Genomic DNA, 15336 nt, shown 5'->3' on the forward strand with positions numbered 1-15336 from the left:
GGAAAGATGCACGCGGGAAAACATGAGAACCAAAGAGAAAATCTACATGATTAGATGCTGCAACAGTATCCAATCCCTAAGCGAAAGAAGAAAAAGGGGGAATTCCCCCCCCCCCAGGGAACAAACATAGCAACTAGAGAATACTGAATTTTTGAATACACTAAATGAAAACGACACAAAAACATCATAACCGAGATTTTCAAGAACATCTTTCGGCTGATAATCTCAAGGAGTTATATGGCTTTTCGTTAATTAAGGCAAAGACAGAGGCGAGCAGAGAACATCACAGAAAGAAGGATGTTGCCAGTGATTATCAGATAAATGCAAAAAGCTCAGGGGAACAATCTTTTGTGGTATAGGAGAAGTGCCAATCAGTGCGAAACGTTAATTTTTCCTGAGACGATATCAAAGAGGTGTAAAGTAAAAGGAAGAAAATTAGGTTTAAGCATTGGCCTGGTATCAAATTATTTTTAGGTAATCCCTGATGCTTTCTAAACGACTCCTGATTCCTCAGATGTGGCAATCTGATCAGTACTCGCAGTGGCTCCCAAGTCCGAGTGGCAAGGAAGGCAACAGTCAGGGTCCCTGTTCGACTCCAGGCTCCCTTCCCGACTCCCGGAGCTTCAGGTCACCGGCTCCAGACTCTCCGTTAACCCCGAGGGCGCGGGGCGGGAGATTTATCCTCGAGCGAACCCGATCCCCGGATGACCCTGCTTGGGGGACTTGGATTCATGGAGCATCCTCCTGTGACTCTTCCTCTTTCGAGTAACAGCTCCGTTTTTCTCCTCTCCGCGCCTCCTCAAATCCCATTCAAGAAAAATCCCAGGGATTTCAGCTAAAACGCACACCAACCGCGCCCCCCGCCGGGCTCCCGGAGGCCGCCTCCCGGGCGGCTGGGGCGGCTCCTCCCGGCCCGCGGCAGGAGGGGCGCGCGCCCCCGGCCCCCGCGCGCGCCCGTTGCTATGGGAACGCCCTGGGTTCGGCCGCCCGAGAGGGAGGCACGAGGAGGCGCAGGGGCAGACCCAGTGGGAGACGCTATCGCAAGATGGCGTCTGCGAGGCCGCGGGATGCGGAGTGAGCGCGCCCCGCCGGGGGCCCCGCGAGGCTGCTCCTCTCCCCGCCGCCGCCGCCGCCGCCGCCGCCGCCACCGCCGCCACCGCGGCGCCGCCTCTCCGCCTGCCGTTGCGCCGCGGCCAAGCCTCCCGCCTCGCAGGTACCGCCGCCCGCGCGCGCGCGCGCTCCGCGTCGTGCACAGATGGCAGCGACAAGTGCCGGCTTGCCTAGGGCTAGCGGGTCTCGCCCTGTGCGGGTGCGCCTGACAATAACGCATAAATAACTTTTTCTTGCAGCGGCCCCCTGCGCCCCGGCCTGCAGCCTCCCCGCGCGCCCGCGCCCCACCACGCCCCTCCGACTCCGCGCTGCCTCCGAGGTGTGAGCGCTTCGGGCCGATGCGGTGATCTCTGGCCCTGCCGGGGAGAGCGCGTGGACCGGCGGGCGGCGGCGAGCAGTTGGCGAGCGCCTTTACAATGGCCCTGACCCTGTTTGGTGAGTACAGCCCTTTGCCCGCGCCCCTGCAGGTGGGCCGCGCCCCGGGGCGGGGGCCCGGGGCGCCCGGGGCGGGGACGCGGCGCGCGGTGTCGGGCGCGGGCCGGAGCCGGGGAGCTGGGGCGCCCCGGGCGCCGGGCTTGCTCCCTCGCGCCTCTCCCATTGTTTCCTCTCCAGGCAGGGCCGATGGGCGTGTGCTCCCTGGCCAATTCTGTGCAGGGAGTCTGTGAGGTCCTGGGTGTTTTGTAAACGCAGGATTCTTTAAGATGCCAACTTGGGAGCGAAGTTAGCTGGTTGTTTCCCAGCCTACGTTTCTCAAGTCAGTAAATAAAGATCCTGGAAAGTTTATTTATTTTGAACAAGATGTCTGTGCATCCCAGTCTCCCCGGAATTGCCAAATGCATGTGTTGAGTCTTGTTGGATTTTGGGGCGGATTTTTTGGAGACAGTATATTTCGCTGGAAACAAGAATAAGTGGTGAACTGAATATTTGTTACAATGGAAAATGTTTGCTCTAACAAACACGAGAGCAGACAGAAGAAAGTTGGTTCCTGGAAGATAAGTGATCTCGGGAGAATAACTGAGTATTTTAGGAAAGAAATGTTATTTCTGTGTTGTAATTACTGCAACACTGTTGTTTCAGTGGTTAAGACTTCAAGGTGTTTTTTTTTTGTTTTTTTGTTTTTGTTTTCCTGGAGGCTATAATGCCAATGGGTTGGGAAGAAGGGCTGAAAAGACACATTGTTTCCTATTACCCAAACAGACTATGGTACACATGTACCTCCCTTTAAGAAAACTCAGTATGTGAAAATTTGGATGTTCAAAGTAGTATGGTATGTACTGATATGAAACTGATAGCTACAACGACGGTCTTGGTAAGTTACAGTATCAAGTTTCCAGTTCGTTTTAATTGTGTCATTTGATCAAGCAAGTTATAGGCATCACATACCACAAATGCTTTTTCATATAAATTAGAGTGAATTAATCTAGAATCAAAGAGTTACATTTATTTAATCATCTTATTTTACAAATTCAGATGCAGGGAGGCTATTTTCCAAGGTCACATGGCCCTTTTGTGGCAAAACTGAGCCTAGAACACAATTTGCCAGTCTGTAGTCTGGGGTATGTTTACTTTGCCAGAGTACCCACAGTACTAGAAATGACATTTCTTATTTGGTGTTGGTTCTTCATAGGTGCTTTAAAAAAATGTTTCTTCTTTCTCTGAAAGAAATAAAAATCTCACTGTTGTTTTTCAGTAATTTGTGTCTAATCTGCATCATTTAGTAGAGCATTTTTTTCTTAAGTGTGGATTTTTTTTTGTACAAAAGTTAAAAATGGTGGAAGACTTGGTTGGTATTTTCTTTTGAAGAAGCATTTCTCTTATACTGTAGTAGCTAATACATAGCAGTAACATCTCTACAGGTAAATTTCCCCTTAACTGGTTTTATTTATTTTTTACTAAATTCATTTTCCTTTCTAAAGAGAGAGTATGTATTTCTAGGTTTGTTTTCAAAGGTAAGGTTTACGAATCAGCCACTGTTCGAATGCTGACATTCTCAGTGAATAAACAGGTAAATTGGGGAGAAACGGAGTGAGGGATAAGATCCTTTCTTTTTTTTTTTTTAATTTTATTTATTTATTTGAGAGAGAGAGAATGAGAGAGAGCACATGAGAGGGGGGAGGGTCAGAGGGAGAAGCAGACTCCCTGTCGAGCAGGGAGCCCGATGCGGGACTCGATCCAGGGACTCCAGGATCATGACCTGAGCCGAAGGCAGTCGCTTAACCACCTGAGCCACCCAGGCGCCCGGGATACGATCCTTTCAAAAGGGTTCCTAAATTATTAAATATTTAACTACTGAAGTAGGGATGAGGAAAGGGAGGGCATGGATTTGACCTCTAGAAGAAGATAAACCACTCCCACCCCTCAGAATGAATGAAGTGTCTTTAAAGTCAACATGTGGGAAAATAGAATTTAATTTACAAAATCGAATTTGGTTACAGTTTTTAAAAATATTTCCCTGTTATAAAGGAAAGTACACCTGTGTGCAGAGGCTATTTTTCAGTAATGATAGAGCAATAGCTGTGCTTAACACCACTCCTCAGGCCTGTCTGTTCAAAATATAGATTCCTATGCCCCTAGACCCACAGAATCTGCACTTCTAGGAGAAGGGGATTATAAAGGGACTCCCCTGTGATTCTGTCATCCTCAAATTTGAGAACCATTGTATTAAAGATAAAAATACGGGGCACCTAGGTGGCTCAGTTGGTTAAGCGACTGCCTTCGGCTCAGGTCATGATCCTGGAGTCCTGGGATCGAGTCCCGCATCGGGCTCCCTGCTCGGCAGGGAGTCTGCTTCTCCCTCTGACCCTCCTCCCTCTCATATGCTCTCTCTCTCTCATTCTCTCTCTCATAAATAAATAAAATCTTTAAAAAAAAAATACGATTGCTCAAATTTGCCCAATTCAGAATGGCCTTTGTATCTATTAAGAGCAGTCCCCGATGGTTAGAAGAAATGGATTTTATTTTAGATACCCATCAACAACATGAGGATTAAGGGTGCTGATCCGCCATGCAGTCCAAAACCTGAGTTTTAACTTTTCACTCCCCAAAAACCTAACTAATAGCCTGCTGTTGATCAGAAGCCTTACTATAAACAGTTGATTACCACGTGTTTTTTTATGTTATATGTATTATATACTGTATTCTTACAATAAAGCTAGTGAAAAGAAAATGGTATTAAGAAAGTCATAAGGAAGAGAAATACATTTATAAGTACTGTACTGGTTTTATCGAGAAAAATCCACATATAAGTAGACCCATGCAGTTCAAATCTGTTTTTCGAGAGTCAACTACTTTTTTTTTTTTTTAAGATTTATTTATTTATTATTTGAGAGAGAATGCTCGGGGGTGGGGGGAGGGTGGCAGGAGAGGGCCAAAGGGAGAGAGAACATCTCAAGCAGAGTCTCTGCTGAGCTTGGAACCCCACATGGGGCTCCATCTCATGATCCTGAGATCATGACCTGAGTTGAAATCAAGAGTCAGATGCTTAACCAACTGAGCCACTCAGGAGCCCCAGCTGTACTACTTTTTAACTAGGTCAGTCAGAAGTAGCTCATATCCCTTTATATTTCCTCTTAATAGCCAACTTAGAGCAGAGGAGCACTGAGGTAATAAGGTTCTGTGCGACGGTAGTGAAGAGCGGATAGGACAAACCTAACTAAATAGCCATCAGAGTCAGAGCTCAGTAGAGTTTCTACCAAAGCCTTCCCAACGCAACCACTGCCGAGATGCTACCTTGTGTATCATGGGTGTGTTAGTCGGTAAGGCTAGTGTCTTAAGTCTGTTTGGACTCCTGTAGTGAAATACCATAAACTGAGTGGCCTACACAACAGACATCTATTTCCTGAGGTTTTGGAGGCTGGAATTCTAAGACCAGCGAGCCAGCAGATTCACTTCCTGATGAGGGCCCTCTTTCTGGATTGTGGACATCCATCTTTTTGCTGTGTCCTCCCATGGTGGAGAGATGGGAAAGCAAGGTCTTTGTCTCTTCTAGGGGCACTAATCTCATCATCTAACCTCATTTCCCTTCAAGACATCATCTAACCTCATTTACCCCCAAAAGCCTCATCTCCACAGATACCATCACATTGGGGGTTAGGGCTTCAACATAAGAGTTTATTGGAGGACACAGTTCAGTGCATAGCAGCCAGCAATAGAGTCTAGGGTTTTTATTTATTTTATTTTAAATTTATTTTTTTATTTTATTTAGAAAGAGAGACGCAAGTGTGGGTAGGGGGAGATAGGGGCAGAGAGAGAATCCTAAGCAAGCTCCATGCACAGTGCGGAGCCTGACTCGGGGCTCGATCTCACAACCCCTGAGATCGTGACCAGAGCCGCAATCAAGAGGTGGGTGCTCAACTGATGGAGCCACCCAGACACCCCTACGGTTTTTTTTTCTTTATGTTTTATGCTTCCATCCAGGTTTTGTTTTTATCATTGTAAAGAATGTTCTTTTTATAGGATGTTAGTGAAAGTTAGATTCATTTTAAAGTGAGGGGCGCCTGGGGGTGGCTCAGTTGGTATAAGTGTCTGTTTTCGGCTCAGGTCATGATCTCAGGGTCCTGGGATCGAGCCCCGCATCGGGCTCCCTGCTCAGCCGGAGCCTGCTTCTCCCTCTCCCACTCCCCCTGCTTGTGTCCCCTCTCTTGCTCTCTCTCTGTCAAATAAATAAATAAAAAATATATATATATATAAAAAGAAAGTAGGAGCCTCTAAAATTACCCAGTACAATTTTACATTGATAGACTTTTAACTTTTTTCCACCTAAGTACGGTGTAGCAACTCAAAATATTTGTCAAATTAAGCTGAAGAGTGAAAACTGTCTTATCTCTTATCTTCACTATTAATCACCTTTGCTGCTTAAAAAGATATTTTTAAGGCAAATTCCTGTTTCATCTGTGATAGAAGAACTAGACTCCAGTTTTTCCTGATTTTAGAGTCCCATTTGGGAGTTGAAAATACGCATTTTTGAAGTTTCAGGACTTTGCCAGCATTTTTTTTCACTTTGCAGATGAATACACCTCTCAGTCATCTGCATCAATACAAATAATTTTTAAATCCTCAAATCCTAAAAATTATCCAAATGTAATTCATACTCTGCTCACTCACCTTGCTCATCTGTTCAACATACATCTATAGCAGTGTGCAAGAGACATGGCCCTGTGTTCTTAGAGCTTATATTCCAGAACTATAGTGTATGTCCCTAACTACTTATTTCCAATAGGATTTGTTAGAACTTCCCTGACAGAGAAACACATGTTCTCTAATAATTGCTGGGCTAGAAGGAAAGTCTCAGGTCATCTAATTTAGGACGTTTTAGCTGGTGTACCTAGCAGTACGCCCTGACTGGCCACACCGATAAAGCCCTATTTGACAGAGCTGGGTGAAAAAGCATCCTGCCAGGCTATCCTTTGGCAAGAATGTCTGTCATTTATAGCTAAATGGGCCTGTGGTTTACAGCTCAAATACTGAGATTGGGAACTCCGTTACAGGTAGGCTGGCTGAACCCTGAATAACTCTCTTCTTTATCTGGGTAGAACCGGCTCTGGCAGGGCCCCCTCTCCCTTTTTTTTTCCTTTTTCCTTTCATTTACCACTCACCATCATCACTGCCACTGATCTATGATCCACTACCTAGGATTTCACTGTAATTTCTAACCTTCTTTCCGCAGACTCTGGTACTGCCACGGAAACCTTTTCATTATGCTGCCCAACGCACCTGCCTTTGGGCATCTTTATAGAGATCCTTTGGAGCAGTTAAATGGTAATGGTGCATTCTTTGTGATGCAGTTAGGAAACTTTCTGATTTCCTATGACTGTCTTAGCATTAAAATTTGTTTTTCTTTTTTAAAGTAATCTCTGCACCCAGCACGGGGCTCGAACTCACAACCCCAGATCACGCGCGTTGCATGCTCTACTGACTGAGCCAGCCAGGTGCCCCTAAAATTTGTTTTTAAAAAGACAAATCAACTGCATTTTCAGTATGATTTATTTGACCAAAAGCCAATTTTATAGGAAACTCTACTTGAATAGTCTCTGCTCACATTTTTATTTTTCAGATGTTGCTCATCAAAGAATCTGAGAGGGACTTAACTAAGCAGCAGGGTGGTCCAGTAGTGAGAGCCCAGTTACTTTTCTGAGAAAGTTTCATCTTTTCAGCTGTCATTAAAGTCACCATCCTTATTTAAATACTTGTGCATATTCTCTTACTGGTATCAAAAACTTAGTATTTCAGCTTTAAAATTTTTCTTTTAATGTGTGGAGATTTAGTGCTATGTAAGAGAGATAAAAGAATTAGAGTTGCTGTAACTCTGATAGTTACCATCTGGGTACAGTGTAAAAGGAATATTGGTGATGCAGTCTTTTGAGTGACGTCTGTCTGTCCCTGCAAGTAACAATCCTATTAGCATCCTAATCTTTGAGGATAGAGTGATATGTATAATTATAAAAATTTGACACATTTGTCATAAGAGTTTCAATTTCTTTATATCTGTAATTGTCTACCTTTTAAAAAATCACCCTTCATAAGAAGACTGTTAGGCATTTTTTTCTTTTTTTTTTTTTTTTAAGATTTTTAAAATTTATTCATTTGAGAGAGAGACACACCACACACACACACACACACACGGAGAGGATGAGGGGGGTGGGACAGAGGGAGAGGGAGAGAGACAGCAGACTCCCTGATGAGCAGGGAGGACCCGCAGGTCAAGACCTGAGCCAAAGTCAGAAACTTAGCTTAACCCAACTGAGCCACACAGGTACCCCTAGGCATTTTTTCTTACTTGTTTTCTCCATGAAACTTTAATAACAGAGATATACTGTCTCTCTGTTTACACACTGTGTGTATATCTGCTTTATGCACAAAAGTAAGTTTTTTGACCCCCCATAAGCTAGTTTTGCTCCCTTGAAGGCACTATTACCTTCATTGAGAATACGTGTTTTAGACTAAAACGATCATAAGAAAATTAGGGAGAAAAATACTGTTTGGTCATGCTTTGTATTGCAGATAATAGTAGTTTTGAAGGAATGACATTAGTAGAAGTTATACATTTTTTATCAGATTGGATTAACCTAAGAATTAGCAGTTTACTATCATCTTGAATGGCCATAATGGCGATTTCCTTGCCAGGCTAGGGTTTGTGTAGCTTTTCTCAAAGTCCCTCTAGTAATAATAATATACTCTCATATGGGTAATCGATGTTTTCTCAGTCTTATATAAAGTATCGGTAACAGCACCTTTGAAAAAACTTTATTTATCTGCACTGTATAAACTAAATGAAGTCACTGAACTTTTCTGTGCAAACCCAACTCAAGACAAGTCATTGAGCCTGACCTTACCAGTCATAAGTCATTCTTACATAGAAAATGATTCCCATAAGCTTTGTTTTTTATTTATTTATTTTTTAAGATTTTACTTATTTATTTGACAGAGAGATACACAGCGAGAGAGGGAACACAAGCAGGGGGAGTGGGAGAGGGAGAAGCAGGCTTCCCGCAGAGCAGGGAGCCCTCTGCGGGGCTCGATCCCAGGACCCTGGGACCATGACCTGAGCCGAAGGCAGATGCTTAACAACTGAGCCAACCACACCCCCAGAAATTACTATTTTTAAAATAATGGTTTTATATCCAAGAACCTTTTAGAACTTACACATTTTTAGAAAGTTTTTTTTTTTCTTTTATTCTCCAAGAAACAAAAAACAAAATAAAAAATTGATAGCTTAAAAATGCCCAAGCCTGTTTTGAATAGTTGTTTTAAATTTAGAAAAGTCAGCACTTCTTGGAAAGAATTAATGCAGACAAGTTGAGTTAGTGGGAGAAGGGAAGATGAGTCAGGCCCCCCAGTGTGGCTGGCTGCTTAGTAGCCTGGCAGGGGGCCACCTCATTGTGTTTCCTCCAGCTGCATTGAAGGTTGTCCTTTCCCTTTCCACTCTAACTTTTTAACCTTTGGATTTCATTGGACCCTATCTATTTCATGGTGTAAAACAAGTAGAAGAAAAGATGTAGTCCAAGAAACATATCTCTGCATGGATAGATTTTCATGACCACAGACCCGACATTTCAAAAACAGCTATTTCTTTAAGCTGCTAATCTCTTTTTTTTTTAAAAGGTCTGTTTATTTATTAGAGAGAGAGAGAGTACATGCTTGAGCGTGTGCATGCTGGTGGGGGGGTGGGGAGGGACAGAGGGAGAGAGGGAGAGAGAAACCCAAGCTGACTCTGGACTGAGCACAGAGCCTGCTGTAGGGCTCGAACTCACGTCCCCGAGATCAGGGCCTGAGCCCAGTAGGTAAGTGGTGTAGGTATCCATTTGCGGTATCCTGACTGAAGTATTTCCCCTGCAGACCTTCCATAGTGAATGAATTTAATACCATTATACTACAATTAAAGCATGGATTCTTAGCATGTTACCTATGAGGAATAACATGCTAGATATAGATACTTATCTTCATATAGCAAGAGAGAATGATTTTAATTTGTGGACCGAAGATCTTAAAGTAGACAGAGCAAGCATTTGACTGAGGGAGCTGCACTGTAAGAGAAAAGAAAGTGGTGGTTTTTATGTAGAGTGTGAGACACTACTAAGAAGGACCTGAAGGGGGCTGGTGTATTAAGAATAAGAACAGTGTAAAAGCCCAGGGCATTTGGGATTAGGGGCAGGAATGGATAGTACCACAGAGTGAGAGAAGGAAGCAGGAACAAGAGGTGTACTATTTCCTAATTCTTTTCTGAGGATAGCTCTGAGGCTTAGGATGGGTCATCATCTTTTGTGATTTGTTTACTCATCTGTTCAGTGAATTGAGGACCTAAAATGTGCCACATATGTCTTAGTTCCTGCCCTCAAAGAATTTATGTTTGCAGTTGAGGGAGACAGACAATAAAAAATGTACTGTGTGGGGTGCCTGGATGGTACAGTTGGTTAAGTGTCCCATTCGTGGTTTTAGCTCAGGTCATGATCTCAGGGTCATGAAATGGAGCCCCGCATTGGCTCCATGCTCAGCATGGGGTCTGTTTGAGATTCTCTATTTCCCTCTCTCTCTGCCCCTCCCCCCTGCACGCTCACGCATGTGCACTCTCTCTCTCTTTTCCTCTCTCTTTAAAATAAATAAATCTTGAAAAAAAAAAGTATAGTGTGCCAGGTGGCTAGTGCTATGAAGAAGTATAAAGCAGGGTGAGGAGATGGGGCTAGCTACGTGGCAGCCTGGTCAGGGAAGGCCTCACAGTTGAGATGGATTTTGAGCAGAGACTTGAAGGACGTGAGGGAGTGAGTCATGTGAAGTGGGGGCATTGCCTAGGTTGTTTTTTAGAGGGAGAGGGAGAGTGAGAATCTCAAGCAGACTCCCTGCTAAATGCAGAGCCTGATGTGGAGCTTGATCCTACGACTCTGAGATCATGACCTGAGCCGAAATCAGGAGTTGGACACTTAACCAGCTGGGCCACCCAGGTGCCCCACCTTGAATCAGTTTAAACATTTGCTTTCATTTATCTTTTTTCTTCCTTTATTATTTTGGATCATTTATCTTTTTTCTTCCTTTATTATTTTGGATTATTATTAATATGTAAGAGTCCATAATTGGAAATTTAAACCTGCCTCTTAGAATTTGGCTAGTCTAACAGTTTACTTTTCTACTCCTCCAGTGGGTCCCCATCACCATTAAGATTAAGTCCAAATTCCCTAGTTTGCATATAAGGCTTTTAGAGTAGGACCCCTGCTTACCTGTCTCTTACTGTCTCCTCCTCAGAGGCTGCTCTTCAGCTGTACTGAACTACTTGAAGTTTCTAGAAGGGATTGCACTCAGTGTGCCTTTGGCACAGTCATTTCCCACGTCCGTCTTTGCACTCACTCTCCTCTACACATCTTGCAAAACTCAGCTTGAATAGTCTTCTCTTCTAAGTAGTCTTCCTTTGTGAGTTAGTTACACCTTTTCTGCATCCATTGTGCCCCGTACACATCTCTGTCCTACCACTTATCATGTGGTGATATAGTGGTTAGTAGATGTATTCTCTCATCTTCCCTGTTAGATGAAGCTCCCTAATGCGAAAGCTATGGATTTCTTGTTTGTATCCTTAACAACCACCACAGTGTCTGATGCATCCCAGCTACTCAATAGATACTTGAATGAATTTTGGATTTTACATTATTGTTTCTTAAATTTGGGAGTTAATTGTAAGGTCTAAATCTATATGATACACACCCTCTACTGTTCATTTCTTTGTTCATTTGTTAATTTTTTTTTAATGCAGTAAATGTGCCCTTATGTCATCCCTTGGTTCCATACTCTAATATGGATTTCCCAAGTGGAAGCTCACAAGGGCTTGAATAAAATGGAAATCTCTCTGGGAGCAGATTCTTTGAGGTTTAACTATAGTATTACTAACCATTGGCAGATGTTTCTAAATTATTTGGCATAATTAGATAACAAATTCCACTTCATTAAACTATTGTTCCTTTTCATTTCAATAGTACAAAGGAATTGCACATAAATTAGCTTGGTTCACGTTTTACCCTCACGGTAGGGAACATAATCAAACTGAATAGGAATTCAGTATGAAAATGGCTAACTTAACCTTTTAGAGGTCTGAAAATGAAAACATACAGTCTTTCTCCCATAATAATAAATCTGGGTGCTACATAAGCATTCCTATTAGTTGTCATATGTTTATTAGAAGAGTAGATACAAACAACAGTTCAAACATTCATATTTTTAATGGATAAAAGAAAATTTTTGTTATTTATTAACACCTCTCATTATTCCAGAAAGAAATGAGGTGATTTACAAAAAAAGTATAATGCAAGAGGACTGAAAACAATAAGCGTGGGAATTCGTTTTTCTCTGTCTTGTCTCATTTCCTTGTCTTATTTCCTGCTCTCCCCTGGATTGTCTCCCTTACATCACAGCCATGCTTTCCTACTCAGTGTGAGAAAGCCTTTCCTCAACTTTGGGACCCGCTTACGTACCAGCATGAGTAATTGTGCTCCACCTCTTAGTGGAGGGTTATGGAAAGAGCATTCTGTATGCCCCACTGCCTCTTCCTGCATGGCTGCTTACTCCTCAACCCTGTCTACACCATCGCTTCTCAGCCACTGTTTGATTGTAATAGTTTGGTGTTTGGGAATGTCATTCAGCACGGAGAAAATAAAGGCGGGCAGCTCTGAAGGAAAAAACAAATTTCTGACACTTGTTTAAAGAACAAGGAAGACTTTTCTCAGGACTTTCGTGTCAGGTGTCAAGAGATGGGGCTTAACTCTGAATCTGAGAACAGGGGAGGATTTATAGCCAAGGAGCAGGTTGCAGGGGTGTTAGGGGATGGAAAATTATTAAGAGGAGACAAGGTAGGGGGAATTCTTGCCAAACTGACCCAATGGGATCTTAGTGAGGGCAGACGAGGGTGATGAGATATCAGGGGTCGGGGGTGAGGAATTTGATCAGATATCAGAGGTAGGAGGATTCTCTCTAAAGCCACTTAGCGGAGTTCTTGCTCAAACGGCCTTGCAGGCCTGGTGAGGCCTCGGGCTCAAGGCCGAGGCTAGTCAAGAAGAGGGCTTGGGGGCGCCTGGCTCGGGTTCGGTCAGGGAGAGCCTCCTGTCACAGCCACCACCTCATGTTCGGCTTCTGTTAGGCCGGAAGTACTTTCTCAGTGAGTAGCCAGTGATCAGTGGCTTCCCTCAGTCCTCATATTTGGTCTTTCTGCACTCTCTGCTATCTTTGACTGCCTCTTTCTTCTTGAAACTTTTTCTCTTGTCCTCCAAGACACTGTGTTCTCCTGCTACTCCTTTTTATTCCCTGTGGCTGTTCCTCCGTTTCTTCTCTTTGCTGCCTGAAATGTCTGCTTTTCAAGAACCGGCCTCCCTTTCTCACTAGGGAGTCTTCAGGCTTCAACAGTGCACACCGGGTGGGTGATTCCTGAGTCTCTGTCTCCAGCCCTGCCCTGGCACCCCCCTCCAAATCTCTGGCAGGATTTCTTGTGCACTCCAGACGGCACATTCCCAGCGCCAGATCCTTAGCTCTCCTTCTTCCGTCCTCCCTCCCTTGTCTCTGTACCCAGTGAGCTGTCAGCTCGTGCCCATTCTGCTTTGCTCCGGCTTCCATGTCCGTCCCCTTGTCTGCATTTCTAGGGCTCGCTCTGCCCTTCCTTCAGTACTGCAGTCGGTAGCCCCTGCCCCCGCCACCCATTCCAAAGGAATCCCCGGCCTTCTGAATTCTTTATCATTTTATCTACAAATCTCTTGTGACATTTGCCAGTGTGTTCCTTTCACAGTAGTTATGTATCCTTATATCTTTCTAGGCTGATGGTGTCTGTAAGGTGACTCATTCTTTCTTTCTTTGTGCTCACAGTGCTTAGCACAGTGCTTCACACGTAGTAGGTGCTCAAAAAATATTTAAGTGAATAAAGTAGTTCTTAAACCATGGTACTTCTGTAGTTTATTTTTTATCTTTTTAGAAGATTTTATTTTTAAGTAATCTCTACACCCAACGTGGGGCTTGAAGTTACAACCTGCATGGAGATCAAGAGTCGCATGTTCTACCGACTGAGCCATCCAGGTGCCCCGGTATTCTGTAGTTTAACAATTTCCAGGGTAGAAACATAGAGCATGCGTTAATTTTTCCTATGACTTTACAATGTGTTAATCAAGTTAGCAGTAGTAAACATCTCAAAATCTCTCTTATATTGTTTTTGTTGTCTAATTATCTTGTCTTTAAAGGAAGAAATATGTGTATAAATATGTATTCCTGCAATATTGCATGCCAAGGGCAGGACACATCATTTACTTAGGGATTGGTTGCTTTTGTCAGCTTAACTTTTTTGGAAAAGTTTTTGGTGAAATTCTGGTTGAATTTATACTGCTTTATATTCTGTAAAAAAAAAAAAAAAGTCTCTTCATCCTTCTTCCAACTTTGGAAGCAGAAGAGAAGGAACACTAAACAGGATCTGCAAACACAGGACTTGTTAATCCAGGTTCATTGGTTGGTCCTTTTAATGTTGTTGGGTGTCCAGTATTCAACTGGAAGCTGAAACCTCCTTCTGGACAGACCAGACTAAATGTAAGGGGAATGTTGGGTACTTCTGGTTTGATATCTCTTCTCTGTTCTTTTAGATCTTTTCAGGCTATGAGCAAGGAGGTGGTGAAGGGATGCCCTTCTTTGTTCCAGCCTCCCTTTTAGACCTTGATGGGTTAGCCAGGTTCACAGGACGTTTGGATATTAGTTCTCTGTTTGTTTATTTATTTGTTTATTTAAAGATTCTATTTATTTATTTGACAGAGAGAGTGAGTGCACAAGCAGGGGGAGTGGGAGAGGGAGAAGCAGCCTCCCCGCTGAGCAGGGAGCCCCACATGGGGCTTGATCCTAAGACGCTGGGGTCACCACCCGAGCCCAAGGCAGATGCCCAACCAACTGAGCCACCCAGGCGTCCCAGTCCTCTGTTTGAAAAATGGCTCATTAAGTGTCTTTAAAGTTGCTGAATAGAAGGCACAAAGCAATGGAGTAAAAAGCTCATGCTAGTGATAGTTTTTCAGAATGAGCTGAAACCCACAAAGAAAGATGAAGTCAGTGGTTTATGGAACATTTCACATATTGCTAATAATATTTTACTTAATTGTGAAAAAAAAGTTGGTGAAATTGACTTTGCCACTCCTATAAGTTGTTTTTGGTGATACAGCCTATTTAAGTCTTTGAATGGCATTTGTTAATATTCTTAGGTTTGGATGTTGTAAGGATGCTCATTATTTATGTGTGCAAAATACATAAACATAAGAGCCAAAAAAACAATTCATTTTTTTTTCACTTCATCACAGTATTTAGAAATTGACCAGACACTTTGTTATTTTCCTTGAATGAGAAATGATTCTCAACTTGTCTGTTCCCTCTTTTAGTCAAAATTAAAAGAGTAAGTTATTTCAAAAGAACAAGAAAAAGGAACAAGAAGGATTAATAATACAGTAATAGAAAGAAGGAAACAGACATCGCTATACAAGTAGAGAGACTTGCAGAATACTTAGAGGCCTGTCATCCTGAATTTTTCAGACAGATGGCTCTGCAGTTCTCTGGAGGGACCCAAACCTCTTTCTTGCGCCACCCCTCTCCTGCTGTTCTCGGTTTCTCCAGACAGAGGAGCTCTTGCTCTCTCTCTGTTACTGTCCCTCAGTTCCCCCCTCCCTCCTTCTCTCTCTCTCTCTCTCTCTCTCTCTCAACGGGGCAAACAGGTCTCAGGACTTATTCCTTCGGGGCGAGACC

General features: G+C 43.4%; 1 protein-coding gene across 3 annotated transcripts in view; it reads left to right on the forward strand.

The window, feature by feature from the left end:
* The window catches only part of CHN1 (chimerin 1), a 225180-nt gene that overhangs the window by 31102 nt on the left and 178742 nt on the right, over positions 1–15336 (forward strand). For all 3 annotated transcript variants that reach the window (XM_035007713.1, XM_035007715.1, XM_035007716.1), the window contains one exon: positions 1350–1545. In XM_035007713.1, coding sequence (XP_034863604.1) covers positions 1527–1545 — 19 coding nt within the window. In that variant the 5' untranslated portion in view covers positions 1350–1526. The remainder of the gene's footprint in view (positions 1–1349; positions 1546–15336) is intronic.

This window comes from Mirounga leonina, unplaced genomic scaffold (assembly GCF_011800145.1).
Source record: "Mirounga leonina isolate KUSES-001 unplaced genomic scaffold, KU_Mleo_1.0 Mir_151, whole genome shotgun sequence".
NCBI lineage: Eukaryota > Metazoa > Chordata > Mammalia > Carnivora > Phocidae > Mirounga > Mirounga leonina.